This window comes from Neolamprologus multifasciatus, chromosome 4 (assembly GCF_963576455.1).
Source record: "Neolamprologus multifasciatus chromosome 4, fNeoMul1.2, whole genome shotgun sequence".
NCBI classification, from domain to species: Eukaryota; Metazoa; Chordata; class Actinopteri; order Cichliformes; family Cichlidae; genus Neolamprologus; species Neolamprologus multifasciatus.
Genome location: NC_140442.1, coordinates 7,475,272 through 7,500,929, shown reverse-complemented (window position 1 = coordinate 7,500,929; position 25,658 = coordinate 7,475,272). Strand labels below are relative to the sequence as shown.

Here is a 25,658-nt window from a genome sequence, read left to right as displayed (position 1 = left end):
TGCATGTGTGTGTGTGTCTGCAATGAGTCACTCGCTCCATCCTACACCCAGCTCAATGTCCGCTCCAGCAACAAAAGCTATGAGCCTAACCTGTCTCTACCTTTGCAGATTGGGTGCCCACAGGCCTTTAGTTGTTTATAGAGGAATGAGCGAGGCAGCTGCAAGAGCGAGCGGGGATTACAGTGAAATGTAGAGATGGGTGAGGGAGGTCTACAGGTCAATAGAGAAACAAGGAAAAGAGTATATGCTATGTTATAATATCAAGGAGGTTCGTTACTGACCATAGCTACAAAAACCAAAACAAAACAATGAGCTTTCAATGTGCCAAGCTGTTGTTCCCTCTGCTCCCTAAAGCTTTCTGGGCATTACCTGACAGAAGGGCATCAAATGAACTGGTAATTCAACAGTCATGACTACGCTCCATCCCTAGCACCTAGTTCCCAAAGTACCTGTGATGTTACCTACTTGGTCCGTCTAATAGTGAATTCAAATTGAGCAGGTTAATAGTGAGAACAAGTGTGAAGCAGACTAAATTCTGATGTGAAGAAGGGCAACAATGTTTCTCCCAGAGTTGAAGTTCATTTGGGAAAATGGCTGTTTATTATTTTTCGACAAGCACAGTGCAGAATGACAGGAAATGAGCAGAGAAAAGGGAATAGCTTGCAACTTTTGGGAACTGAAATATGACCATTGCACAATCTTAGTCTATATATGCTTATCCATATTAATAAAAACATTACTAACACTTTCCCTGTTACCCTTCCTGTAAACCCCGTTACCACTTACAAATGATGTCACATTCATTTATGTGGATGAATGGCATAGCTGTCAATCTCTTTAAGCATGCAGAAATAAATGGAAACCAATTGCTGCAAAACGGCTACAAAATCCAAAAGCACAAATGAAAGGTCTGCATCATTTTGTAAACGAAGCTCTTAGAAATCAGCGTAGCGTGAATAGAAAGCATCTTCTGAATGGGGTTCAGTCGCTTGGCACAGCATCAAGCGATTACAAAAGCTGCGGCAAAGGCTGCAATTCAGGCTCGGCGTTTAACTACTTTTATTTATGTAGCGGTATGCAGTACAGTTACAGTCCCTCTCTGTCCGTTTAAGCTGCCTGGTCAGCTGTTTCCTCCTCTCGTGCCAGTTGTCCGGCCAGACAAAGAGGACTCCTCTGTCATGCGGGGGGTGGGGGCGGGGGTGCAGGGGTCACGGCTCTGGTTGGAATCCACGGGGTCACCGCTCTCCCTCTCAAACTTCCCATAACACCCTTCAAAGGAGTGCCACGGGAGCTTTTGTGTCTCGGAGTGAGACACGCAGCAGAATTGCTTTCATAACTACATCTTACTCACACATACATAAATATTTCAACCTGTCTCTTGCTCATCTTTGACGCCCGCGTTGCAATCACACGCTCACATATGTTCAGATGTGCTTAGCAATGAGCAGCTGAGAGAATTACTACAGCGTAAGCATATGGGAGGTCAATTTTTAGGTTAGAATCATCACCGGACATGTTTCGCGCTATCAAACCGAGAACATGTTAATCAGCCTTTTATTACATTTGAAACAAGGATTTAAAGAAGGTTACTCTTTATAATAGATTTGAAAGCGAGTGGGAGATAATGTACCTTGGCAGGATTTCCACAATGTGTCCTTTTGGCTCTTAGCAGTAGGAAAACCCTCCAAGTACCATCATTAAATGCAACAGTATCAAGGAGACGGATATAGAGCAACTCTGTAAAAGCTTAAGGAGAACGATGTTGAGAAGTTCTGGCGACTAGACTCCTCAGACATAAAGTAAGTGTGTGCAGAGGGCGTTACGGACATTTACCGAGAGGCTGGGCACAGTAACGTAGGGGAAGTGAAGTGAAATAGAGGAGATATGAAAGAATTAGGAGATAGAAGCCTTGGGCGTGAGGACTGGGCGGGGTTAGCTTGGAATAAATGGAGTGATAACAATGAATAGTAGCATCCTGGTGCACAAGCTGTGCGAGGTGGCCTAGAATGGTATGAGGAATGCCCACCCACCATTCCATCCATCCGTCCTGCCGCTTTTACAGCCTCAGCCAGGCAGCGTCGGGCCAGCGGAGGGAGGCGGGAGTCGAGGGGTGGGCGAGCGGTCGAGCGAGCAAATAGGATGATGGTTGTTTATGGGTTGGTCCCACTAGGCGTCGGGCTGTGCGCGCGATTATGTAACGGCTGAGGAGAGGCTCTGGATGCTCTCTGCTCATCCCCAGCTGACCCTCGAGGGAAAGAGATTGGGGAGGGAGGGGTGTCGCCTCACATCACAGTCACAGATCGGGGCTTACTCAGTCAGTCGTGGGGGACATACCCAGCGCCTGAGGATGTGTGTCAGTGAGTAAGCCCGACCCAGCGATGTGTTAGCCGTCAAGTGCAGGAGAAAAAAACGCTTTCTTCTGCCCGCACTTACTACTCCTTCCTGTCCTTCAACAACAACCTTTGCTGTGTGTTATACCTGCTCAGATATAACACACAGCACCTCAAGTACACAAATCTTTCTCTCCCTCTTTCTCCCTCCCTCTCTGCACCTCTTTACTCTCAGCCTACCAGCAGCCATCAATAATAGAAAGCCCATTTTGCTTGCCTGACAGGGAAATTAATGTGTTGCGTGACTGTGGATCTGCATGCAATCTGGGATAAGATGTGGACAAGCCCCAACTCAGGAGGGGTCTCCAACATAGGATCGCTCTTCCCACAGAAGAATGTCACGGCAAAGACTGATTTATGCCTCCGATTGCTTGAATTAAAAACATACTGACCGCAGAAAGAGGCTGCAGAGTTAGCTCCTGATCCCAGGTCAGAGAGAAGATATAAAGTGTCCAGCTGCACATCCCTCACACTCCATGAAACCCCCCTTTCCCCACACCAGAAACCAAGCTTTGTGAACCAGACCGTCTGCACCATTACCCTTCTTACTCTCGGAGACCATCTGCCCTTCTCTCCCACCTTAAGACGGGGATACTCCAGCTAAGTCTCTCGCTCCGCCACGGTGGATTTACAGACAATCTGATATTCACTGAAACTACTCTGACCGCTGTAGATGTGTAACCTGGGGGTGGATTTAGGACACATATGGTAATTGTCTGTGTCAAATGAGGGATGAGTGAAGGTCATAGCTCTGGCTTTCGAAGAGTGTCCCCTGTAAGCTTTTGGCAGGGATTGTGTGTCTCCAGGCAGGCTTGAAGCAGAGGTTGGAGTCCACGAATGGAGACTGAGCAGACATGCAGAGATGAAAGCTGAATTGGCAGCTGTGGCTCTTGGCGTGGGAAGAGTCCCGTAAGCGGCTTTTTCCCACTATGATTCCAGTTGGTTTCCTCACAGGCAAGGAGGTTTTGAAGTGGCTCCCTGATACTCATACCCCTTCAGAGTAATAGCAGCCACATGGGTCCCCCCCCCCCCCCCCCCCCCCCCCCCCTTAGCTTTTAGTCATCACAGCAGCCAAAGACCCCAGTCTCAACAATTTTATCTTCTTTTTAAAAAATGTTATTTATTTTTTATCCATAGCTCGTGCTGAAGTTTTTATTTGCACTTTATATGATGCCATGGAGCATATGTAGTTACACTGTATCCTCCTGGCAGCAGACTACACTTCCTTTTGTACTTATGAGTAAACTTCCTCTGACTACATCTATTGATTCATATAAATTGCATCCAAAAATACAAATCTCAACACTTTTCCGAGAATACACAGACTGCTCTGGGCGGGGAAAGAATTAGAACAGCTATCAATGAATTATCCTTTCAGTCTTTCTTTAGCCTTTTTTTTTCTGTCATATCCACATTCCCGAGATTCTTGCTACTCCTGAAATTATACCCAATGCATTGTTTCCCCAACCCTGTGGTTACTTTTACAGTAAATACTCATTGGGAGGATGCTTTTCTGTGTGATCTATGATGATTAGGCAGCTAACTATTTGTTTAAGCAAAATGCCAGAAACTGACTCACTCATTTCTTTATCTAAATCTGAATAACTGCTGTTTAATTGAGCTCTGTTGACTAAAGTGAGTATTTTGTGGGTTTGAACACATCACCTTGGGTTACAGAGGTGATTCGGTTCCCTTATGACAACATTCACAGTACAATTTAATCAATAAGACATAATGTAGAGTCAGACAAATACTTGTAGTGCCTATTGTAGTTTACTTTTTAGACATTTTAAGGGACACGCTGTGTCAGACTGTGTTATTGTTGACATTTCATAGGTTCAGCAAAGAAATGGGACGTTTATATTGTATGTATTGTTTTTATACTTGAAGGATTCATAGGTCAGCGATAAGTGGGTTAACAAACAACAACAAATTCCTCAGTTACAAGGAGTAGACTGAAAGTGACTGAAATGGCTCCTCGAAAGCAAAATATAAAGCAATGTGTAATAACTATACATTTACAGTCACTTTCCAGATTATAGGAGTGCGTTTAAATTTAAATCCATCTTTATACGGTGAATTTAATATTTAGTAATACATAAAACATTTTAAAATAGCACCACATCAAAATGATAGAGCATAAAAGTGTTGCATATAAGGTTACAACACTGGTTAGATCTAGTTTGTCAGGTGTCAACCGGGGATAAAGACGCAGTTTCACTTTTAATTTCACCGATAATTATTGTGACACAGTGACTTTTACAGGCGCTGCTTTTGCATTTTCACAGTTCTGGAATTCAGTTTCTAAGGTACTCCGATCAGCGCTGTGTTGGGTGTGCTTTTGGCTTGGAGCCCTCCTCTCGTTCAGCGCACAGCCAGAGGGAGCCCGCATGCTTCGCGTCTGCAGGGCGGAGCGCACAGATTTATCCAACGCACCCTCATTTAATTTGACTCTCTCCGTGTGAAGTTTAGTACTCTAAAACAGCTCACTTCCGGTGCAGATAGCAACCATAAAAGCTCGAAAACGGCTTTTAATCGACACTAGATGCCTTCTCTCAAACTCATCCACGTTTAGAGCATTTCTATTGATGGCAAGTCCAAAATTGCCTTTTCCCCCCACTAGCGAATAAAAATAGACTCTTAAATCTTACGAGAAATGACTACAGCACTAATATTTATCTACAGCTTCCAGAAATATTTTTCTTTTGGAAGTTGTTTCTTTGAATTTGGGAATTTGGACACATTCCTCTCTCCAGCTTTACTTTGAAGGCGGAGTCTCTTGACTTCCTGTGCACCCCCTCTTTGTATTTTGATGCCGCTACAGTCAGTTTCCAGGCAGGGCGAGTTCGCAGGGACTTAGATATGTACAACTGATGCGGTCTGCCGGAAGAAGAAGGAGAAGAAAAGGAGGAGGAGGCGGAGGGGCAGCGCACCGGACTGCCCCAAACAACGGGAAAAGACTTGGGAGTTGTTTTTTTTCCTTCTAGGAGGAAGGAAGCTGGAAAAGTGTCGAATATATAAGTTTGTGTTTGGAGCATTGTTACCCTCAGAGCTCCCCGTCTGCCTGTGCGGCAACAAATCTGCCTCTCCTCGTTGCAGCCAAACAGTTTCTGCTGTCCAATGAATGGAGTTGCTTTTTGCCTTGTTGGAATACCTCCCTACTCTGAGAACCACGTAAGTACGCCGAGCTGACAGTGTGGTCCTGCTCCTTACATATCGTTAGAGGTATTGATACTTGGACATATTGCGCTTGATTAGTGTGGAGCGGTGCGCGCTCGGGCCGGTCAGAGAGCGTGATTTCCTAAGAGGATTAACTGTAGTTTACATAGCCACTGTGTACACACACACTCACAGTCATACTGTACAGAAACTAAGTGTTTGATCAGAGTTTTTCTGCAGCTTTTGCGTCGCTGCTGTGGACGCAAGTGGTGCGCAAAGAAATGAATTTAATCAGCCGCTTTACAAAAGCGAACGTCCCATTTTACGCCCGGGTGGGTTCAGTCTTTTGTCCGCGTCTCGCTGCATCGGGACGCGGAGGAGCTGTCAGTCCAGACGGGACGTCCCAAATGGGGATGGTGCGTCACTCCTCCACTATTATCGAGCTTCTCCTCAAATCAAACATATTAATCACGCGGATTTGGCTGCATGGGGAGTCTTAATTGATTTAGCTCCATCAGGGGATGCTACCTTTAATCAAAACTGGTGGTCCGCTGCTTTTAATCTGTTACAAATAAGCTGTAAAGTGGTGGGCGATGACTGCTGACACTGGTATAACAGTAAATGAGAAGATGGGAAAGGTGTGACTTGGTCTCAATAAGCATCACAAGATACCGCGGCCACCATCACTCACTCACAGCAGCTGTTTTAAGCCTGCAGAGATATACATGCAATGGTAAGTTGTTTTTTTTTCTCCTGAGCAATGCTCTGGATGTCTGTTGGCGTGGCTCTGGAGCTGTGCATTGAAGCACTCATAGTGAAGTCATGAGGTGAGATGAGAGGTCTGCTTGCATGTGTGTGTCTGCTCAGATTTAACCTCTGAGGGTCCTTATCTTCTTGTGTGATATGGCTCCACCGTGAAAATGCAGGACTAGCAGATATTTCCTGTTGTTCTTTGGTAAATTGCATTCATCTTTGTGTTTGACAGGGTGACGAGGTTATGTTTGCCAGTATCTCTGCTCTGAAATCATCAACCTCCGCTGTCACTCTCTAAGCTAAGTACACGAGGCTCCGAGCCCTCTCAGCAGTACCTCATCCCTGCTGTTCTGCCCCGGTGCTGGAGTTGTACAGATCCCCTCAGCTGTACTGGACACTGAAAGACAAGAGTTCACGTTTAAAGAGCTACAGGATCCACATTAGGTGGCACAAGTCAGAAGACTGCAGTTCATGTTCTGTTTGATTGGTTTGTGTTTTGCACTTTGTGTTGCTATTTATGTTGACCTCCACTCAGAAGTTAGGTTCAGACAACAAAAACTACTTGGTTAAGTTGAGAAAATTTTTTTTATTTGGGTTGAAAAGCTGACATTAACCTTGTATGTTGAAAAATGACAGTGTCTTTAAATATTATTTATTTATTTTTATGAATGAATTCAGAGCGAAAAACCTGTCGTACTATTTCCTAAACCCAGTGAGACCAAACTCCCATGGCACCAAGTGTGCATGCATTTTTAAAGCCGGCTCAATGCAGACTAGAGATTAATATAAGAAAAACAACTTGTGCATTCCTGATCTACACAGCTGCGTTCAGTTTACTGGCCGGTTGCCGTGTGTGTCTGCTCAGATTTAACCTCTGAGGGTCCTTATCTCCCTGAAACAGCAGATATTTGCTTTTGTTCTTTGATAAATTGCATTCATGTTTGTGTGCGTTTGACAGGGTGACGAGGTTACGTTTGCCAGTACCTCTGCCGTGTGTTGCAATATTGCTCTGAAGGAATCGAACCTCCGCTGTCACTCGGCGGCGCGCTCAGTCTTGCTGTAATTAGGAATTTGTCTGCTTTTATAGCTCGGCTCTACATTTTTTCCCCTCCTCTCTGTTCTTGCAGAGTTTATCACCTCCAGCAAAGAGCAACACTTCCTCTTGTGTGGTCGCACATTGATTGAAGCCCCTGCTGTTTTATGTCACTGCAACAGAGCTGCGAAAGCCCCTTCGGACCCACTGAATTCACTTTTATCTGTTATGTAGTATCACAGTAAAACATGAAACACTTTGATGCCGTGCGTGTTCCCACATAAAACCGTAATTGAAATGAACAGGAACTCATAAAATTCAAAGGGTTTGATATCCCCCAGAAAGACTGCCTTAGCTGTCTCATGTTGCAGAGGCTTCTGTGCTGAGTTCAGCTCGTCTCATTTCAGTCCCTGATCTGTTCTAAACCCCGTGCTTCAGCCAACACCCTGCTCTTCTTTTTAGCAGTGTTTTTTTTATTTATTTTTCATGCCATGGTGCAGGAAATGAGTCGCATGCATCCATCAGCACAGATGGAAATGATCGGGATTGTTCTCCTCTCTTGCCCGAGTATTGGCAAGCGCACAATTGAACATTATTCCTTAGCGAGATGCAGGATGACACTAGAATCGAATAAAATGTCTAATTTGTCAAAATGAGGCGCAAAGTGAGTACTTTGTGTGTTCCTCCAACATTCGAGCACAGAGAAGAGGGAGGGTGGAAAGTGTCTGTGTGATGAGAGCAGTTATGATGATGTCCAGTGAGACTGGTTTAATGTTGTTAGCAGTTCTGCTCTAATGTAGCAGTGCAGCGTTTGCGGGTGAGATCGATACCGGCAGCGGCGAGCAGGGAGGGGGAAGAGGGCAGGATGAGCGGCGCTCCTGATGTCTAATGCTGCATTGTGCCACGTGATGCTGGAATATATTGATGATGGGAAACATGAGAGCACTTTTATGAAAATCTTGCCTTGAGCTGGTCGATGTTAAAGCTCACGTTTGTCCCTGCGGCACGCCCGTGTTTGTTCACTGATACACTGCAGACTAACGCAGCATCGCCCTGTAGCTGTTATTATGTGCAAATCCTTCAGTTCTCTCTACCGATCTGGAGACAGTTATCACACTGAGGTCCAGTCTCAGAAGTTGCTCATTGCCTCAGAGAAAACCTCTTCTGGCAGAGGCAGTGGATCACAGGACAACCACCTCAGAGAGGCTGCAGACCTCAGACCACAGAGCAGTCTGCAGGTCCAGGATCAGCTCCTGGTCAAGGGAACCTTAACTGAAAGCAGCTGTAAGAGGCTGCAGAGGAAAGCATTTTAGTGATCATTAGCAGATGGCCTCACCACGTAGTAGGCACATCGCACAGCAGATGCTGCAGTGCTGACTATTTTACAGATTTTCAAAACGGTTAGGCTTTCTTGGACTTTTTTTTTCATTTTCCAAAATATGTTTTGCTTTCATCGACTGCTCTGTACTGTTAAAGTAAAAGTTGATTCACTTTACCGTCAAACAGGTGGTAAGTGTCACCGCCACCATGAAGCAGAGTCACATCTGTAGGTGAATCTGCTAACAGGACCTTCAAGTTTTAATATCCACATTTGGATCCAAAGTATTCGTACTGAAGTGATAGGATGACATTATCGTATCGATATTTGTACTTTTAGTCATTTGGTTACATTGTTTCATTTTTAGGTTGGTAAAACAAAGTTTTTAGGATCAGCTGCAATGTACTAATACTACAACTCATAGGCTAATACGACATATAAGCTGTGAATATTTCTTTATTACACCATATATTGCAATTAAATTGTTTACTATAACGATTCAATTGTTAACAGTGGAGTCAAAAGATAAGCCAAGTCAGAAAACTATACAAAAAAAGCCCCAAAATGCATTAATCTCTCATTAAAGCTGTTCCACGATTGTTGTGCACCTTTTGTTTTTGTTATTCCTGCCACGAAAGTAATTCCTTTGCTTGTATTGTGCATTGCATTATGGGACAGGATTGTCCACAGAATCGAGCAGTACCCAAAATATCGGCGAAGCTACACAGAGCACACTGTAAAGTAAAGTTTGTGTTTTCTCTGTGTTATTGCAGGATGTGTTGTTGAGATTTGGTGCTGTATAAAAAAAAAAAAATCACTTAAATTGAATAGACCATCCTACATCAGTCAGTTTGTACCTCACACCTCCTCCCCTCCGCCGTCACCCCTGCTGCATTCCTCTAACCCAGAGACAACAGCTGCACCGCTGCTCTCACACCTCACATCCACAGTTATTAACCCTGTGAGTGCGCGTGTGTGTTGACACATGTTAATGACACTCAGACACAGTCAAGCACACAGGCGTTTGCAAAATTAGCCACTCCTCCTTGTTTACATCCTACTTAAAGGGTCAGAGTTACACCTCAAACTCATAATCTGTGCGCAGGTGCATGAAACGTCCACACAACAGACACGCGCAGATGCTTTTTGGCATTGAGGCCAGTCTGAAAACTAGCTCTGTGAGAGTTTTAATTTGGCCTTCTCCCCCATGTGTGCATGAGGAAGTCCTTGATGTTGTACAAACATGGGCCAGCCGGTATAAAGGTAGGCGAAGGACATCAGTCATCATTGACCTTGTTTGCTGTGGTACGAGGGGAGCAGCTGTTGTAGCTCTGCAAAGCAGCCGTGTTTCTGCTACTAATGGCTCCTTATTGATCTTCCTGTAGGTAGTGAGGCAGTCTGCATTTCTCTCTGCCACGGTTAAGCATCAGTAATTAGTTTAGTTTAGTTTTTAAAAATTTTACATTTGTATCTGTTTATTATGCAGTGGGTGAAAAGTGAGGACTTTTATAGGGTGTGCATGATGCTCTGTGCACATGTGCAACATGTTCTCATCCCAGGGGGCAGATACTGCTGTTCTGTCCCAGTGCTATGGGAGTTGTAGAGATCCACAAGATCTCTTGCTGCAGAGCCTCAGCAGCACTGGATTGTGAGGGATAAGAGTTCATTTTTAAAGAACTACAGGATAGCACAAGTCATAAGTCTGCAGATCACTTCCTGTTTGTGTTTTGTGCTTTGTTATTGGGCTTTCACTCGCTTTTTATGTTCACTTTCACTCAGCGGGTAGGTTTAGACGCCCTTGGTTAAGTTTAATGGAAGTGGAACTCAAGTTTGTATATAAACCATCATAATCAAATAACTTGATATTTGTGCTTCCTGGGAGGTATTGCTGTTTTCTGAAACTGGCCAAAGAATTAAGAGAATTTCTAATTATTTACACACTTGTGAGACGCTCTGCTGGGTGAAAAGTGACGGATCTCAAACCTACCTAGCTCTTCTCTTGCAGGGCACGCTCGGCCTGTGTTGTGCCCCAACTGGGAGATTTTCCTGTGGCGTCTGACTGGCAGGCGGTGGGAGGTTTGGTGTAAAACAAAGCCTCTCTCTCAGAAACAGATGAGAGCTAATTAGATTCAGCCTGTCGATGGTCTGGCATGCGTCAGTACCTCTTTGTATTTGTGCCTACAAAGACGCTGTGTTGGTGTGTGTCTCGAAGTGTTGTTTCTGTGAAGGAAAATATGAGGCTGTTGTACAGCACATTACATTGCATGAGGGGTTTATCGTTGACATATTGAAGAACGAAGAGCACGCCAGGTCTTGTTTGGAAATGCAGACTTGACTCTGTCTGTATCTGCTTGCAGGATCAGTCTGAAGGCAGCAGCTCAGGGTGAGGTTTGACTCAGGGTCAAGGTTCAGAGGTTAGGGGCCCCACTCGTCACACACTTGGCCCCCAGTAAAGAGGCTAAAGAGGCAGGCGGGAACGCCTGTCACTGTGTGCAGCAGGGGGGCACAGGGGTTAACCAAGGGCTCCTGCGTGACTGATTTACATTCACATCATCTGATCCTGCGTGTTGTTTCGTCTCGGTGTCGACTGTGCACAGTTTTACTTTTCTTGCACATGTTCTGTTGCTGTCTTAAGAGCGAGTGTGTGTTTGCAGAACACTATATGGAGCGATGCATCTTGCTCTCATCAGCTGTGCACTTCTTTCTTTCTTTTTTTTTCTTTTTGCAAACAGCGGGGATTGCACTGGAATGTGAGAGAGACTAGGGTGGAGGAAGGGTAAAGAACAAGGAAAGATAACAAAATCGGGAGAATCCTGATAAGTCATGTGGGGGGAACCACTGAAAGGTAAAGAAATAGGAAAGAAAAAGAGGTTGTTCCTCCATAACTTCCATATAACCACCCAACTTCTCCCTCTCATCTTATAATATGCACCATTTGCACTGATTGCATAAGTGGATGCATAACGAGCCCATTAAAATCCTTTTAGTTTCAACCAACCAGGCTGATTAGAAAACATCAGAAATTGTGTTTATTTTTGTTTCAGTGTGTCTTCATGATACGAATCTCCAATTACACGCCATGGCTCAAGAGCGCTAACGTAACTTTATGTTTTTCGGTGTGATGCAAAATGTTAAAGTATCCAAAGAAGAAAAAGAAGAAGAGTTGTGTTTGCTCATTAGTGAGATGACGTTTGCTCACTGTATTTAACTTCTCAGAAATGCTGCTCTGATGTTGTTTATACTGTAAATGGCAGCCGGCCAGGTACCGTCCATCAAAGCTGCAGTTGTGAGTTGATGAACTGTGAATTGCAGGTCACACACACGGTAGATCGGTGTTTTTTCATTGGAGGTCGAGCGCTGACTCACTAACCTCTATCTCTGTTTCCCAAACATCCCAGGCCGCAGTGCTGCAGTGTGCATGCACGCGCAACAACAACAGCAACGGTGTGTTTCGTGCTATTTGTAAGCGGTCTCAGACGGGAAGGCTGTTTTGACAGTCTGGCGAAATCATGGGACAGAGATTATCAGGAGGCTAATGAGCTAAGTATGCTGGGAAAAGATAAAGTGCTGTGGTTTTCATGATGCCTGGTGGTTGAGCACAACATCGTCTCTGTTTACATATTCGCTTAGATTCTCTCATTGGATAATCGTAGTCATACGATTTATTTGGTTTGCTGGTTTTGTGTGTAACATTACTCCGAGATGTTGTCTCTCTTTGTTATTGTGCAGCTTTAAATCAGTAGCTTGATGCTGCTTGTATTCGGGTTTCAACACTTAACAAGAAACTACAGTCAGAAGAGAAAAAAACTTCCTTGCTAAAAAAAATATCCAAGTTTTAGCTTCAAATTTTGACATCCATCCATCCACCCATCCTTTTTTCCACTTATCCACTTCAGGGTGATGGTTTTGGGTTGTGGGGAGCCTGGAGCCTATCCCAGCTGCTATAGGTAAGAGGTGGGGGTACATCCTAGACAGGCTGCCAATCTGTCACAGAAAGCTGGGACAACCAAGGCTAATTGAAAAGCAGCAAATTTCAACCTACACCTCCCAAAATATTCATATTCTCTTAAATATCATTAGATATGGTAAAAGTATTGTAAAGAAAGAATCAGCTGATTCTGATGGGTGACCAGCTGTTACAGACCCTTATTTACAAGGAGGTCACTACAGTTTGTACCTTCTTGTTTGATTTGGGAAAGTTTTTTACCCGGATGCCCGTCCTAATGTAAAATGAGGGGTTTGTGTCCCTTATTTTTCTTTCTTTTAAATTTAGAGCAAAGAAACCCATATTTAATCCAGATATGTGGATTTAATTTGAAAGTAAAATCAAACAAAGGAATGTGGCTCAAGAATGTGAGACACAAAAGCTTAAAAAATGGCTGATTGCTCAAAATCAAAGGCGCCAAACTAAAGGTGAAATCCAAAAATGATTACCAGATATGGACTAAAATTTTGAGAAAGCTACTTTTGGATGAAAGAAGAAATACACGAGCATAAGAAGAGTAGAGCACAACATATGGTCACCTCTGCAACTCCCTGATAACTGCCGCCGCTAGGGAAAAATTTGTATTAACAACTGGTGAAAGAATGTTTGCAGATAAATTGGCATTTTCCATGCAAACTACAGGTAACTTTGGCAGTCTTTTTGCAACCACAGCAATGGCAAGGAGGTTTTCCAGACTGTATATCTCTTTGTGACCTATTTCACATAGCATCAGCCAACAACCACTCACCAGCTGAGCAGGAAATAGACATTTTTCCCTAGCAACCTGGGGTTAAAAGGGGGTCGCTGATCAGTCTCTAGACTGATGTGACTGAAGCCTTACTTGCTCAGGCAAATACACAGCAGTTGTGTTCTGTTGGCTGAAGGTTTGCATGAATTCAGATGTACTCAAACTCAACTCTAACTCTGCACACATTGAGCTTCATTATTCTCACTCGTATCTCTTCTGGCTTCCTTCTCTTCTCTACTCTTTGTTGCTCTTTTTCCCTCTCTGTGTGTGACTGTGTGTGTCACAGTTCTTATTAATAGAGTAGTACTTTTTTCTTCTTCTCTGGCTTCTTCCGAATTTGAAGCTATCTTGTTTTTTCATTTCCTTGTGAATCTCTCGTTGCTTTGATCCCCTCTCTGCTTCCTTCTTTGGGCATCTCCTTTCAGGATACTCTGCTGCCGCCGCTGCTTTCAATTCTGTCTGTATGAGCCGTCTGTGAGCAGAATGTCATCCTTAAAGCAGCGGGTATTCACATGTAGGTTTTTGCCATGAAGGGTTTGTTTTTGTACAGTTCTTGTATATCCAAACCCCCCACCCACCCACCGCCCTGAGTTTACAGAGTGAAAACTAACAGTCCAGTGTGTTTCTGTTAACTTTCCTCTTTACTATAAGCAATGGCAACGTGTCTTTAATCCGAATAACAGAGTGAAAACATATGCGAGTGTATGATTCCTGTGTTAACAGTTGGAGGCCTCTGCAGGCGTCCCATTAGCTAAGCAAAATAAGAATACAAGCGCGAGCCTAATTTCCTTCAGGTGGCAAATTTGGCCTTCTTTTCTGAGGTGATAGAAGTCACGAAGCTACAAAAGGACAGTTTATTTCTGCAGGGCGAACAGTCTCTGGGTTGCATTAAAAGGCCGCTAATGCAGAGTGACAGAGGTTAAAGATGCAGACATAGCATCATCAGCTTGGCATATGGATCTCATCGTTGCTCGGAGCGCTCAAAAGGGCAGTGCCTTTGGGATCTGCTCGAATATTAGGACTAAACAGGGTTTTACATCAGTCAACAGGAAGGAGCAGATGAAGTGATAGCGTGGGACGATCGCCCTGTATTCAAAACATGCCAGTCAGTATCTGCAGAGCATCTCTGCTCTGCTGGGGAATGCTGAAGAGAAGAGATGGTTTGCAAAAGCAACTTTGGATTTAATCTGAGGATCGCCAGGTTTATCTCAAAGTGAGAACAGACGCTGAAGTTACTGCCAGAAAAATCACGCCTAGTAAGTTTCGCTTGACCTCTGCATCACATGCGTTTGGCTGTGCTTCAGATTTGACTAGATCGAAAAAGGGAAGAATTGATGTGTCTGCCTCCAAACTCCTTTAAACTGTAGTAATTGATTACGTGCAGTTGCTATCTTTTGCCCGGTGGCATCATGCCTACGCTGTTAAAGAGAGACTTTGTGAGCCCGTGGAGAGTCATGTGAATCAGAACACTGATCTCAATTTGAGATAGTCTATGTGAAATATTGGAAAATCTTACTGAACTTTTAGACAGTGGGAATTTGTCCAGTTGGGTTAAGAGCTGCATCGGTGTACTAGTGCATCTGCAAAAGCAGTCTTTAAAACTATTTTCACATCCCCAAATACCCAGACGTAACCCACAGATTCCCAGGTGATCAGATTCCATCTGTGAGACCCAAACATAAGAAAAGTTTTCATTAACTTAAACTATTCTTCACTACTCTGAGAGCTCCCTAAATGGCTACTCTACACCCCAGTCTCAGCTTTGAGAATTGCTGGATCGTACAGTCCTGTGTGAACTCAGTGATGGAGACTTCCTCGTGGTGTGAGCGGTGGTGCATGGCAGGAATGTAAAAACCAGATGACCTCAAATGGAAACTCCAGGGCTGATGGAGGCAGTCAAGCAGGCCATCTCGCTAGCTCTAATAAACACTCTGACTCCTTTCTGCAGTCGTCTTTCTCTTTCTTTTTTAACTGCCTCGCTCAGTTTCCCAACCTGGCTTAGCATCGCCTCCACCACGCCCCACATGTTGGACCGCCGCCTGGTTTTTGTCCCCCATAGGGCTGAAGCTTAAGTTCAGCTTCAGCCAAGGAGAACAGCAACGTCATCTCCGAGTCCCAAAGTTATAATTTTCATCTGTTAATTATACAGAAGCAGAGATGAGCTAAATATATACATGTGGGTCTGAAGAGGGAAGCAACCGAGAAGAGGGGGCTCAAAGTACGGCCGCGCTTCTTCCCAACGCGGGCGAGGGGGGTGGAGAGAGTCAAAAGGCCTGCTGGAGCCCTGTGGTTTTCTGTTGCCGAGGCCTTCTTCTGAAAACAACCAGGAAAGAAAGAGAAGAAAAGGGAAAAAGGGGAAAAAGAAGGGAGGGGTAGCGAGGGAGGGCATCTTATTGCAGTGGAGCTCAGACGTGACGCTCTGATTGCTCCCAGCGGTTGTGGTCAGTACAGTGGAGCGGTGAGGGGCGGGGAATACAGTGCAAGGAGCAAAGTTAGCTCTCTGCCAGATGTCGTCATAGATCCCGTCAGTATCAGAAGACTCGTTATAAGGTACAGCTGGGAATCTACCTGATAAAACCCAGCCGTCGCCTCATAGTGGCTTTCAGAAGCAGCAGGATGTGGCTGTTGTTTCGGTCCTCTTTGTTTCATGTTCTTCGGCTAAGCGTGAGGGGACGCCACATGACTGAAAACACAGTGGAAAGAGAGCACATCTTTAGCAGGAACCAGTGTGTTTTGATTTAAGCATTCTTGGTGACTGCTCGGCCATCACACATCTTTCATGCATCAAAAGGTGGAACGTTTTCAGACTTCCAGATTTTAGACATGTCTGAAAAGAGAGGAAGGATCTAGCATTCACACCTGGTGGTGTTACCAAGTGGTTTTACAGTCTGAGAGTCTTGAAGTTCAGACCTATAGTAACTATTAAGGTGAAACATAGGCAACTTGATAGTATTCATGGCAACTTTGAGCTGTAATTATCATCTATTTAACGTGCCATTCCCTCTCACCCTTCACTAAAAAATAAGCGGACACAAAAAGTTAAACTGTTAATGCATGCATGAAATATCCAGTAAGAGACGAAGCTTCCTCTTCATTTTAGTTCCGTTTTATTATCGAAGTGACCTGAACATAAAACATGCAGTCGACTAGAGGAGCCGCTTCTCGCTAATTAGGTTAAAGTGGAGCACCGTCTCTCCACTTAGTGTATGTCATAGTGTGTATGCTTCATCGCTCTTTATCACATGCACAAATAGAAACCATCTTTTCCTTCATACATCCAGTTTTGATCCCATGCAATATGGCCTGCAGGTCTCTCCTTGCTATGAAAAATTTATAGCCACGAGAGACCCACCCATTAAATTTGAGAAGTATAAATGCGACACTATCAGATGTTGAAACTTTTTGAATTTGCTTCCAGAAAGCCCGTCCAAAAAAGTTCAGACTGGGAGAGCAAAAGCCTGCAAAGATTGTGTCATGTTAAAACAAAACACCGGCCAACAACATGAAGAAAATCATCCCAGTGGAGCTGAGGACGTTACATGTAATTGGAGGAGAAGTTCATCGCTGTGGAAGACTTAAGAGGCATTCACACAACTATATATGGGGATTAAATAAAGATTCAGATGATCTGAATCTTGTAAACTGCCTGTGGATGGTTTTGATATTCAGGCTGTTTACAGGAAAATCATTTTATAGATCCAGGAGCATTTTTGAAAACCATGTCAGTGAATAGCTGGTTCTTTTATCGTAAGCGATGCAATTCAAACAAACTCAGAAACAGTGACACTTACTTTGTGCCTGAGATTATTTTTAGGGGTTTCATGGTTTACTTGCACATCTGTGAAGGCAGCATTAATGCTGAATGATACATACATGCTGCAATTCCACCAGCATGCTTTTCAAGACAATACCAAGATATTGTCCATGTGCTCAGTTTGCCTGCCTGCAACCCAAACCTGTTACTCATTAGCAGGATTTGACGACTTATTTAAAAAATCTATACCAGAGGAGTCCCCGAACTCTTGAGTATTTATTTGCTTTAAAGATTACACCTCTCTTCCCAAGCAATCCCAGAATTCTGTTAAAAGAAGAGGTGATGTGCACGTTTTTGGAAAGCGAGTTGTAAAACGGCAAAAATCCATAGGATAGATCGTTCTCAACGCTCACTCACACATCTCTTAGTGTGTTTAATCATTTGTCAGCAGATCTGTTAATGGATTCATTTCTTAGCCTTTAATTAGCTTGATTGAGCAAAGAAGTGACATTTTTGTGGTTTAGCCTCCAGCCGTGCAGTCTGGACTGTCGTCGTTTAAGTGCTGCATTAAAGTCTTTATTTAAATGAAACAATAGAGGAGGTATTTAGAGTAAATACGCGCCTGCGCCGCTGCTGTCTGAGCCCAGATGTTTAAATCGTCCTCTCCTGTCTCCTCTCCATCTGCTCTCTTCAACTTCCTGACTCTTGCTTCTGCTTTAGATCACTCTCTGTCCTCATTTTTTATTCCCTCCAAGTTTCCCCCCCTTTACCCCGGTGTTCGCTCTCCAACATCTGTCAACGCCCCCACCCTTTTCGTGTTCTCCTTCCTGCTCTGTATCGGGCATTTTTGTCCACGTAGATGCTTTGCAGGCCGGCGGGCTGACTCATGTATCCCAGCGTTCCCTTGTGGCAGAAGTAGCACAATAGGCACATTTTTTTGTGTTATAATTTCCAAAAAATGGGTTATATGAATGAATCATTTTGCCTATAAATTGAATTAATGAATGAATTCTTGGGAAAAGGAGCAGATTGTCATATTTGGGAAGCTGGAGTCAGCGCTTTAGCTCACCTAGTTAAATGAGTTAAGAAGTTATTATCAGTGCTAAATGATTACCTTTTGATTTAGGTCCCTAATTGAGATTGTGTTGTTGTTATCAATTTATCTGATGTGTTAAGCCAGCTGAATGATTGTTGATTAACACTGCAGTAAAAGAGCGACATGCTAGAACACTGAAAGCCAAAGATTCACTGATTTGGCAGGTTTTGTAAGACTTCCATTATGATACACCACAGCTTCAGATTTCACGCTGTTGGGCATCAATGTTTTTTTTACTATTTTCGGGACTAAACAGACATTAATCTTAACCTGGTTAATTATAGAAATAATCTTTTTGTGGCCTGTTTTTAAAGCAGTGTAATGTCGGTTCAGATTAAAAGCCTGACTCATATCAGTAATCACAGACTTCTTGTACATTATTAGCTTCACGGAGCTAATAATGTCTTAAGTGTGTGAGTAAGTGGTCGGGAAAAGGTGACTAAAGAGTTGATATTTCAGTTCTCAGCCAGCTCACTTGGGCTGATGTCATGTGGAGTGCATGCATAATGCAGTGGGTTTAACACAGAAGACGCTTCTTCTGGTTTGCAGATTTGAGTCATGCATTGTTGTTGTTGTTGTTGTTGTTGTTGTAAAAGTCCTCTGGCCAGTCGGGGAGGGTTAGACCACCCCGGTACCACCTCAGCTGTGTGTTGATTAGATATCTGACCCTTGCGCGTTTCGTCTCGCTCTGCACCTGCTATCGTCTCCGAGCTTTGCACAACAGAGACCACAACAGGTGTGACCTCCCTAATATCCAGCCGCAGTCTCCCACCCCGAGCTTATCCATTTGTAACTCATTTACAACCACAAATCGCAGATAACGGCTTACAGGTCGACTTCTTGCACTTCCTCGCCCTGGGCACACACTCACGCCACCTATTGTTGTAAAACTTTACATTTACATGTAGCTCATCACCCTTTGCCCTCTCCCCTGCGGCCCAGTGCCCTCTGGGCTTTCCCCCCCACCCGTCTGCTTTTAGACTCTGGGTTGCAACTGCCCTCTAGTGTCTGCTGTCTGCTCACTACATTGTGAATGCTGTTACATAGGCCTATAGGTTCCATGGCGTGGGGATTTACTGGAGATTAAAGTTAAAATTAACCATCTTAAAACAGCTACATCCCCTTTTTTTCACACAAGCGCTTGCTTTTGTACAATCCACTTCAGCAGATTACGCTTAATGTCTGTCTAGACGGAGAAATTGACTCCATGCTGATGCCATCTAGAGCCAATTATTGAACCGCTACATGTGAAATGTGCTCTAATAAAACTCATTCTTTTATTAAAATAGCCTCATGTTTCATAACTGTAGATTATATTTAGTTAAACCTAAGAAATAGTGAGGCACAGAAAAGTTTTTCACAGCCGCTTTGTGAACACTCTTTTAAATGTTTTCTTAAAGCACGAAGGCAAAAACAAAAGTCCCCAATTCTTAGTGGGAAAATGGAAAAGACAAACAGCTTTGTTTAAGGAAAAAGTGTGGCTTTGATTTATTTGTTACTCATCTTGGGGGACCCCCTCGGAGGTTGGTAACCGCATCGTGCATATATTTGTGGTAAAATCAGAATCATTCCTTAGTTTCCAGTGTGATGACACAGATAACTCATGTGGGCGCTCCTTTATCGCCTTTCCTGGCACATGTTGAGTGTGTCACCGGAGTTTGTCTCACCAGAGGCGACGGGATTTTCCTCAAGGGTTTCCAGACGTCAGATTATAACGATATTAAAGTTCTTTATCTATGTATTGTCTTTGTTGTGTCAGTCATTGTAAGCATCAAACCCCGTCTGTCCTTTTCTGACCCCTTTTTGTGCCTTTTCTCAATTCTTGCAGCCTGTGTTTAGAGAAGACACCCTACGGTTGTGTCTGCAGCGCGGTTTGTTAGCGACAGGCCAACCGAGCGCTCAGTCAGCACTCTGAATGGCTTCACTCTGCTCTTTCCTGCCTTTTTTCTCCTCATCGTAGCTCTGTTTTGTAGATGCAGCAGAGAAGAGACGGACTTTTGTTTTGCCTTGCGAGGAAGCTGCAGTGGGGAAAACAAAAAGGGTAGGGAGGCCACTGTGCGTTAATCGGTTGGCTCACTGTCATGATCCGACTATGAGAGGGATTAAAACATATCGCCAGACTAATCTGTCCCTTACACCAGCGGGCAGTTTTCACTTTCCACAGATGTGTTTGTTGTCGGAGAGCAGTGAGGGGCAGAGACGTCGCTCCTCTGAGAGCTGTGGTGCATGTCGGGCTTTGATTTCCTGACATTTCCAGGAGTTTCGCGCTCCCAAGTTAAGATCTAAAAGAAACGGGGGAAGAAAAAACCTCGAGTGCTGTTTACTGAGCATTCAAATCGTTACAAGCCAGATAAAAAAAGGTATGCTGTTGTGATTTAAATTAAGCCCATATGCAGGTGATGTCTGCCTGCTCGGGCATGTTTCAGCTAACCAGTAGACCATGTGCTTTTGTTCGAGCTCATCACGTGTGGCTCACATCAGATGAACTGTAACTCAATGCCTTTATTTTCATTTTTTCTTTTGCCAGCAATCTCTCTTTTTTTCTCACTTAACCTCCTGTTTTTGTAAGTGCCGCCATGGTTCATGAAAGGGTGACAGAGAGAAAGAGAGGGTGTGAGACAGCCAGAAACCTTTTGTTTCCAAATTAGGCACTCCTCCCGCCTCACTAAAACTAACTGTTATTGTGAAAAGTGCCATATGAAATCCCACCTCGGTGCTGCCGCTTTGAAATGGATGCAGATTTTAAATCCCCGTCCGGCTTTTTCTTTCTCTCGCATCTCCCCCTCCTGGTGATGAATCGGACCTCCCCCTGGTGATCCAGCAGGGCGGTTCCGGCTGGTGGTGCATTGAACCCGGCGCTCTGGTCTGAACCACAGAGAGAAGACAAACCCCCCTGCAGCCACAGCCTTCTGACTTTAAGTGGAACCATAATTACATAGCCTAGTGTATTTATACTCAGCAGTGACTCAGTGGGACATGTGGCATGTGCTTGTGTGTATGCATGTGCACAAGAAAACCAGCCTTTTGTATTCACATGTAACTGGTTTCTGTGTGTGTGTGTGTGCCTGTGTGTGTAAGTGAAAGTCTACTGACTCAATAAACTAACTGGGGATAAAGTGAGGTGTGGATCCACCTCAATGTAGTTTGTTATTTCTGCAGGAAAGATCATTAAAAGAGCCACTATGTGACTCTTGGAAGTAGAAAAATAGAAAATGTGTGACGCCCATAAAAATGATGTTCTTTATTATGATGACGTACGAATTAAGGATGCATATCAGTCACGCAGTGCAAGCGCCTTGCTGCTTTAATAGGCCTGTTGCTAACATGCACAAAATTGAACAAGATCAGATGTTTGCATGCTGTGTATGAATACTTGGAGCTTATTAATAAAAAAGCTTTTTAAAGCCTTTCCAATGTTTGCTGTAATGCAAAATTGAGAACATGAAGAGCATGGCCTGTGAGTGATATGTGGGTGACTTCAGGCCAATTATAACATTCTGGATTCTTGATCAAAGATCTCCCATAATGTAAATCAGAGTTTTATTGTAAATAAATTACTCTTTACATCATTCAACGACTGATCCCACAGACTGCACATAAAACATGGTTGTATTGAACGTAGGACCACTGCAGGGATCTCGAAGTGATCACATCTGGATGAGAGCGTAGCTAGCTTGATTAGCAAAGCGATTAGCATCACACAGATACTTGCGAAAGAATGATGCACAGAAACGAAACTGCTTGAATTTCATTCGCCAAAACTGGCGTGTAGACTTTGACTGACTGTTGTCCTGTCACTCAATGTTGCATAATTTTACACCATAATAAAATTTAAATTGGTAAGTAGAGATGTAGAGAAGGGGGACGTTAACTTCACAGTTAAGGAAGTATCTTTAGCCTTTCCAGATTTGCTTCATTTTTCAGCCTTGCATTTGCAGCCGCACATTGCACAATATCTTAACTTCCTGGAGTAAATGTAACATATCTTCCTAACGCACATGTATACGTCCTTGTGTGTTTGCACAAGATTAACAAAAAAAAAGAAAAAGTGACCCACACGGAAGAGAAGCACAGGGTATCATATTAAAATGCTAGAAGACACGGAAACGCTTTGACTTCATATTTTATATTAACTGTGTTTTATGTTTTTTGATACTTTTATTGGACAGGCCACTATTATTCACTCTTCTTGGGGTATGTTTCTGCATGTGAAAGTAACAGACTCGTTAATTTCTCACCTCCTCGGTGAGTATAAACTATCAAAGCCCGCCGTGTGTGTTCTTGTTGGCATAGTGCGACATATCCAGAGGGTACGGTGTTTTTTGCGGATGACGGCCTTCTCCAGTCGAGTTGGAACTTGCCCCGCTGTTCGGCAGGTGAAACCTGTCTAACCTCATCGGTAACGGATGCTCAGCAGGTTAACAGTGACGACAACCGGAGGGGAACGTTGGCTGTCTGTAACAACAACATGGTTACCTGTCTGCCGCTCTCGCGCGTACCCTGGACGCCTGGCTGTTTGGTGAGAACTCACCCCTGACTGATTTAGTGGTTTTCAGGTGTCACTGTGTTGTATATGGGTGGGTCCTCTGGGAAGGAGTGTGTTTGCACGTGAGAGTGGGAGTATAGGCTTGACAAAGAGGTCATGTTCACATCCAGTAGCGACCGTGTTATTTTCAGAGCTTTTACAACCACAGCAGCGCCCGTTGCTCTCCTTCTCTGTCTTTGGCAGCTTTTTTCCATGTTCTCTCATTATCATTCTCCCTCCTCTGTGTTTTCCCCTCCTAACTATAAGAAAAAGGGAGTAGAAGACTAAGCATAGCAGCCGCAAATGTTTTTTTTCCTCTCTCTTTGTGCTGCAAATTGGCCTCTTTCTCTTTTCTCTCTTTTTTTTTCGTCTCCCCTTTGAGTGGAGGGGAGGTGGTGGAGGCAGGGCTGGCTTTTGTGGAGTTTAGCAGTGGGACCAAAGCTCTGTCACTGTGTTTGTGTCGCTCACACACACACATGTGCAGCACACGTGCAGCACAGGAAGGATCCAACGTGGATTTGACCTACCAGCAGCAATCCCACAGGAGATATCTTCACCTGGACCGTTAACAGCTGACCCGCTCTCGGTTTTTCCCAACGTATGGCTTCAAGAGTTCCTCTTTACAGTGCACAGGTGTTTGTTTACTGATGACAGTCAGACCGGTTCATGTGGAAGGAGTCAGTAACTGTCTGGATACAGTCCGAGTAACAAAAACAAGGACTAAAGAGAAAGCAAAAGAGGAGACGCAACAGAAAAGCAACAGATCGAGTAGCTGATGGTCGCTGTGATAAAGTAAACATTCGGGATTAAGATGAGAGAGAGATGAAGTTTGTCTGGCACTAGAGGTAGAGAGGGAGGGTGAAAGGAGAGAGTGGGGGCAGTGGGAGGGAGGAGAGACAGAAGATCCAGCCCTCTGGGACAGCAGTTGTGTGTTTTGGGGGGTGGACAGAGTGGCTTTGAATGCAGAACATCACTGGACACCGACAGGAGGGCTGCTGTCAGTTGGTCTGTGTGTGTGTGTCTGTAGTGAAACCAGACCTACCTCTGATCCCTGCACCACACATACTCCTCTATCTGCTGCCTTTTTCTTCCTCTGGTTCGAACCCCCCAATAGTGCGGATGAGGGTCTTGGAGAGCTGACCGATGGAGGTCAGGAGGCTGTGATGTGTAACTTGTTGGATTAAACTTTCCCGAGGCTCAGCAGCAGCAGCAATGGACTGGAGCCAGGAGGCGTGAAGTTAAATGACTGGAGAATCGGAAGACACTAAAAGCAGCCACCCTGTCTTGGCTCGATTGTAGATCTGTGTCTGGACATCGTCCAGGACTTTGTGTTGGTGCTAGAGTGTGTGCAGCCCATGTTGGTGGCGAGCGATGCGGATCTGACCAAACTCAGCGCTCCGATGCCCGCTGCTATGCTCCCGTGTCCTGCGCCAGCCGGGTCTGACTGGAGCTTCCAGAACCCGGTGGGGGTGGACTGCAGCTCCCCCGAACCTCGTTGCATTTGGCTGGCGGTTCTACGTGGGGCCACGACCTCGGAGCCACCCACTTCGCCACCTGCCATGCCTATTGGGCACAGCCAGAGCTCTCATCAGCCCAGGGTAAGAAGGGGTCACCGGTCTTCACCCATCTAACGTTAAGATGTGGTGACTGTGGCTAAAAGCATCAGTCAGTGGCTGCTGTTAAATGACAAGTTGAGTCCAAATTAAATGCTTTAGCGAGATAACTTGATGAGGATTTCCATCAGTGTATTGATCCCCATCACAGCTTCTAATAGCAGGATGTGAAATTCGTAGGAATTTCCTGTTTTATCTGTTTTTAAAAATAAGATTTAGCAGTTAAAACTGTACATTGCTTGTTTGAATAGTTTCTCATTAATTTTTCTGTTGTCAAATGAATTGACCACATTGTTTATTTAACATACTTCCTGCTAAATCTTCTGCCACTTTACACTCCAAGACATCGCAGATGTTTTTTGTCGTGCTCGTGGTGACTTTAGTGGTTCTCCAGAATTAACACAGCAAACAATGATATCAGCAATACTCTCCAGAAACCGCTGTGTGCAGTTAGTCATGCATGTCAGCAATGCTTCTCTGTAACTGTACTCATTGTTTGGAGCCGGTTAACCCCTCAGCTGTTGGTAGATTCTTTAAAGTTTCTGGAGAAATGCCTGTGTTGCCTTCAGGCTCTTTTTTTTTTTGGCAAGCACACTTTGTTTAGACTTCTTTGAGTGGATCAATATAATTAAGAAAGTGTCGTTTTTACCTACAGTCAAGGTGGCTTTTAGCTGCAGTTGGCCTGCAAAGACCTATACAGGACCACGTACACACCGGACTGTTGAATTTGTTGTGGACTTGTTAATTCTGAACAAAAATATACTTAGAATTATGAATTTAAGATCAGATAAGCTACATTTAGCAAATAAAAATATTTCCCAGCTTACTCACGTTTTCAATCCATTGGATTAGAAATGGCTTGCATATTGACCCTTTTCTTCCTCTGGGGAGCTTCTAATTACTGGCTAAGCACAGTTTAAGGTGGCTTCTAAGTATCACTTTGATCGAGGTGTCATGCAGTTGTGCAGCTGTGCATCCCCACCCCCCAAGTTCCAAATGCGCTCAGAATTCAGGCCATTACTTCCTCATTTAACCGTGATCATTTATGTGGAATATCGCATCTTTTTTCACTGCTTTTTTTTTTTTTTTTTTAATGATTCTCACCATCCCCCTCCCCCCTGACTCATTGACACAGTTTTAAAAATTCCATAGTGAGGAATGTACGTGTGGGGGGAGGAAAAGGAGAGGCTGTACGGACACAGCTGGGACAAACAGACACTGTACACTGTTTAAATTTCAGGAGAGGGGGAGGAAGAGCAGTTGCACCTAGCCGTCTCTATCTGT

The 25,658-nt window shown here is 44.2% G+C and overlaps 1 protein-coding gene across 12 annotated transcripts in view; it reads left to right on the top strand.

The window, feature by feature from the left end:
* arhgap23a (Rho GTPase activating protein 23a) overlaps positions 1-25,658 on the top strand; it is a 67,463-nt gene that overhangs the window by 8,211 nt on the left and 33,594 nt on the right. For 4 of the 12 annotated variants that reach the window (XM_085156310.1, XM_085156319.1, XM_085156315.1 and 1 more), the window contains exon 1: positions 1,200-24,359. The exons of 1 other annotated variant lie outside the window; for it this stretch is intronic. In XM_085156310.1, the coding sequence (XP_085012436.1) occupies positions 24,117-24,359 (243 nt within the window). In that variant the 5' untranslated portion in view covers positions 1,200-24,116. Of the gene's footprint in view, positions 1-1,198; positions 24,360-25,658 lie in introns of those variants that run through there. 7 more of the 12 variants (XM_085156313.1, XM_085156311.1, XM_085156309.1 and 4 more) reach the window with 5 other exon arrangements.